The sequence below is a fragment of the Equus quagga genome, chromosome 17, assembly GCF_021613505.1.
Source record: "Equus quagga isolate Etosha38 chromosome 17, UCLA_HA_Equagga_1.0, whole genome shotgun sequence".
Lineage (NCBI taxonomy): Eukaryota > Metazoa > Chordata > Mammalia > Perissodactyla > Equidae > Equus > Equus quagga.
In genome coordinates this window covers 15,639,047-15,643,953 of record NC_060283.1, presented here as the reverse complement: position 1 = coordinate 15,643,953, position 4,907 = coordinate 15,639,047, and the positions used below count along the sequence as shown (strand labels likewise).

The window sequence follows — 4,907 nt, the reverse complement described above, 5'->3', positions numbered from 1 at the left end:
TTTCAAAGTTTAACAGAGACTTTTTTTTGAGATGAAGAAAAATTGTCAAAGAGGCTTATAAACATCCACCTAATTTGGGTAAGGTTAATGAATCCAAAGGAAAGGGGAAAAAAAGCATTAAATGGTTAGAACAAGCAAGAAGTTTAACTTCGGGTTTGTGGGGGTAAGGTTAGCTCAACTGTGAACAGAAGGTAAAAATTTGGTTTAATGAGAGAACATTCAACCAGTGTGAGAACCCCAGCCTTCAGATGAGAAATAATAGATTGCTCATGGCGGGGGAACTATGCTATGTCTTCTCTACCTACCTTCATTTATCCATGTTGAAATATAATATATTCTTAATAAGCTCTTCAAAATGTGCAAGAATAATAACAAGATGACATACTATTCTAAATTTAAGCTTATGCTCTCCAATATGACAAAAGTGTGTAATATCAATGATAAAATATTTATTAAATCTTTAATCTTAATATATACCAGATTCTGTCCTAAGCTTTTACATAAATTAATTCATCAAGTCCTTACAACAGACTCAAAGTCAATTATAGGACTACTCATTTTATAAATGAGGAAGTTGAGGTTATGTATTTTGCCTAAGATCATGCTCCAGGTGAATTTTAAAGCCAGGACTCCACCTGATTTTATATAGCTCAAGAATGTATCTTCATAATTGCTAGCATCTGCTGCTACTTGAATATCTTGAGTACCTCCTAAATTTGTGACAGTATGGGGGCTCCAAAGAGGAAATAGGGGGCATTAGTATGTTTTGCAGCATTGAGCTTCATATGTATAGTTTAATTTGATTTCCACAGCAATCCTGTAAGTTAGGCACTGTGATGCTCATTTTATGGATGAAGGGAAAAAATACTCAAGGAGTTGAAGAATCTTACATTTAAATTTCAGAGCTGTGTTCCAAACTAGTGTCTATCTCCAAAGTTTCTGATATTTCCAATATTGTGAAGAGAGGGATACTACAAGATATAACTCAACCTGGTATGCTTACAATTCCCTAGTGCCTTGATCTTACATTTTGTAATTGTAGAAGGTGGCTAATAATTATTGAATGTGTAATAATTTCCAAGCGCTGTTCTAAGAAATTTCTCATTTAACTTTTTTAACTAAAAAAAAAAAAATCACCCCGCGTGGAGTTATTATCATTATCTCAGTTTACAGAGAAGGAAACTGAGGCACAGAAATGGTAATAAAATTGTCACTCATTGATATTATATTTTCCATAGTCTCAATACATCCAGGGGAGTAAGGGAGGCAAGAAGGAAGCAGACAGGTGTTTTCCCCAGACTAATGGAGAATCAGCAGTCACACACTATCAGAATCTGGGGAGATCTTCAGAGATTATCTAATCCAACTCCTTTATTGTATGGATGAGAGCCTGAAATCCTAGGGAACGAACAATTAAACAGAAGGATGGGAGAGAAACTAGGAATTTTGTCTAATGATAGAGTACATTTACCAGATGATTACTTGGAATGCAAATATAACTGCTTCTATTTGAGAGACTATGAAGAGATTATTTTATGGAATTGTGCTGCTTGTGTGGGTGTATTCTCTAAGAAGCAAAGGGAGAACATGATCGAGAAAAGCAGGCTGCATCATTTTTATTGTATTGTGTTTGAGGGAACTATTTTGAAATTAAAGAAATCTACTTCTCTGTATTATATTTCAAACCTAGGCAACCATAATTGGTTACCTTATATGATGTCATCAAGTAAGTTCTGAAAATTTACTTATTTTGAAAGAGTAGATGACGAGCTAAAAAGGAAAAAAGTTTAAAAAATAAATGCATGTTGATCTTCAAATAATTTCTTCACTCCACACCCAGAGTCACAGTCTTGTGACAACAGTATTCAAAATTAGTTTATGATTTGGAATTTTGTGAGTCCTAATTCATTTGTCTGACATTTCAAAACCTTTGGTATTATTGACACAGAGAATTGAAATATTCCTATTTATTTGGCAAATTTGAACAGAAGTCGCATGTCTCATCAATCATTCAAATAAAAGAAACATGACAAAAATCCAGGCATTTTTGTTTCTCATGAAATTATCACTTAGGGATAAATGGCTATCAGTGTGAATTCCTGGTCCTAGTTTTATGTAAAAATCTAAGTGGACTTCCAGACTGCAGTGAACACATTTCTTAAATATTTTAAACTACATTTGAACCATAAATGTACAATCATATTTATAAAGATATTTTCAAATTAATTGAGGTCATAATCATTAGTGATGTAAAATACACTTTTGTTTATAAAATATTCATTTTTTTCTAAAAGTAAATACATTTATGGTAAAAATTTTGGAAAATAAAGAAAAGATAAATTGGGAAATTAAAATCTCTATAGTCTAACCATCATCAGATAGCCATTGTTAACAATTTACTTAAATTGATTTCTCTTGGATATAATGTAACTAAACATAAACAGAAAAATTTTTGAAATTTGGATATATATTTCTCATAAAGAATCATCACTCATTCTTAAGTAATTCTAAAGTTAAAAAAATATTTTTCAACTACTTATCTCTTCATTAGCATTAAGTTTAACTTGCTTAGAGTAGAATGCATTCAATTTGATATAAAAAGCAGAAGGCATCAATGATGCGTAAACATATGTGTTTTTGTTTGTTTGTTTTTGATGAGGAATATTGGCCCAAGCTAACATCTGTGCCAATATTCCTCTATTTTTTATGTAGGATGTGACTCCAGCAAGGATTGATGAGTAGTGTGTAGGTCCGCACCCAGGATCCAAAGCCTTGAACCCCGGGCCACTGAAGTGGAGCACACAAACTTAACCACTCTGCCACTGAGCCAACCCCCAAACATGTGTTGTAATTCGTTTAAAAATGGTTGAACCAAGAATGACTTTTTAAAACTAATTTTGTTTTTACTATAATCCTGCAAGAGAAATAAACAGGAAAAGCAGAGTTGTGGCTCCATTATCCCATAGAAGCTACAAATAACTTTTAAGAAATATAAAAGTTTCATGCAGTAATTTCTACGTTATTTCCTCTTATAAGTCCAAAATGGACTACAAGTCAATTCAGAAAAATAATTTGTTCTTCAGTTTCATCATGAACTACCTGACTAATGGATGATAGCTTATTTCTAATGACATATTATTCCTTAAAGATTATAGAACATTGTTTACTTCCCAAATTTTTCTTTAGTTAATATTTATTTATCATTGACTATATGCCAAGCACTGTATAAATCATCCACACACCCTCCACCACTTTTGTGCTCTCATTAGAAGCTGTCTAATCAGGTAAGTTCTATGGTAGCCTCCATTTTATATCCTACAGTGATACATTAATGTGTTCACCCTACTTAACACTCTTCGGATTACCTCTTTTTTTATTCTTGATGAGTATACCTTCTTGATTTCTCACAAAAGAATTTAAATTACACAAAAGCTGGAACTTTAATTCACCATTGTATCCTCAGTTCTTAGAAGGATATTGGCTCTAGATATTCAAAAGTCTTTTTTTAAATGAATCAGTGATTCAATGGATCTCAAAATGGCTGAGGTTTTGAAAAATGCATTAGTGCCTCTTTAATTACATATTACATCTTCATTTTCTCATGAGTGATTTTTTTTTTTACTTTTGTTATTTCAGATAACTTTCTTGAGCATCAGACCATGGAAAATAGCAATAATCTTACTGAATTTATTCTCTTGGGACTTTCTAAGAACAAGAAAGTACAAATCCTCTGCTTTTTATTTTTCTTACTCTGTTATCTAGCAATTTGGTTGGGGAATTTGATCATCATGATTTCTATCACATGCAGTCAGCTAATTAACCAGCCCATGTACTTCTTTCTTAATTATCTTGCAGTCTCAGACCTCTTCTACACCTCCGCTGTGACACCCAAACTTATGACTAACTTACTGACAGAAAGGAATGTCATTTCCTATAAAAATTGCATGACTCAGCTTTTTACCACACACTTCTTTGGGGGGATTGAGGTCTTCATCATCACAGGAATGGCCTATGACCGCTTTGTGGCCATCTGCAAACCCCTTCACTATGCCATCATCATGAATAGGCAAAGGTGTAACTCAATTCTCATAGCATCATGTGTTGGGGGGCTTCTGCATTCCCTTGGACTGTTTCTGCTTACAATTTTTTTATCTTTCTGTGGCCACAATGAAATAGATCACTATTTCTGTGACATATATCCTTTGTTGAAACTGGCCTGCACTGATACACACAAAATTGGTTTCTTAGTCATTGCCAATTCTGGTCTGATGGGACTGGTGATCTTCTTGGTTTTGATGGCCTCCTACTTTATGATCTTATATAATGTGAAAGCATATTCTGCAGAAAGCCGCCACAAAGCACTTTCTACTTGCAGTTCCCACATCACAGTTGTAATCCTGTTTTTTGCACCTGTCATCTTTGTTTATATTAGACCTGCTACAACTTTACCAGAAGATAAAGTGTTTACACTCTTCTACACAATTATTGTCCCCATGCTCAACCCTCTTATCTACACACCTAGAAATGTGGAGATGAAAAATGCCATAAGGAAAGTTTGGTGCAGTGAAAGGAAAGCCAATGAGTTGAAGGCTATTCATCTTTTGATGTGAATTGACATCTTTACATTACACTCCCTTTCTTTAATTCCCTCCTGTTGATGGGAAAATCAGTCTGAACGTGTAAAAGCCAAGTCTTAACAGCTTCCATCAGTGGTTCTCTTTCATATTCCTTCCCTGATGTGCTTCCCTTGTTTTCATTCTTCAGTAAACTCTAAGTTCCATGAAAGTAGGTGTTTTGTCATATTTATTTCACTGCAAATTTCCTAGTAATAGGCAAAGTGTATAGCACATATTAGGAGCCCAATAAATATTTAATGAAGGAATATACGAATATCTTGTCATACAGCT

The 4,907-nt window shown here is 33.7% G+C and overlaps 1 protein-coding gene across 1 annotated transcript; it reads left to right on the top strand.

The window, feature by feature from the left end:
* Positions 1-3,659: 3,659 nt before the first annotated feature.
* On the top strand, positions 3,660-4,610 carry LOC124228385 (olfactory receptor 4P4-like). The gene has a single exon (XM_046642830.1). It carries the CDS (start codon positions 3,660-3,662, stop codon positions 4,608-4,610), a length of 951 nt encoding a protein of 316 aa, XP_046498786.1.
* The last annotated feature ends 297 nt before the right edge of the window (positions 4,611-4,907 follow it).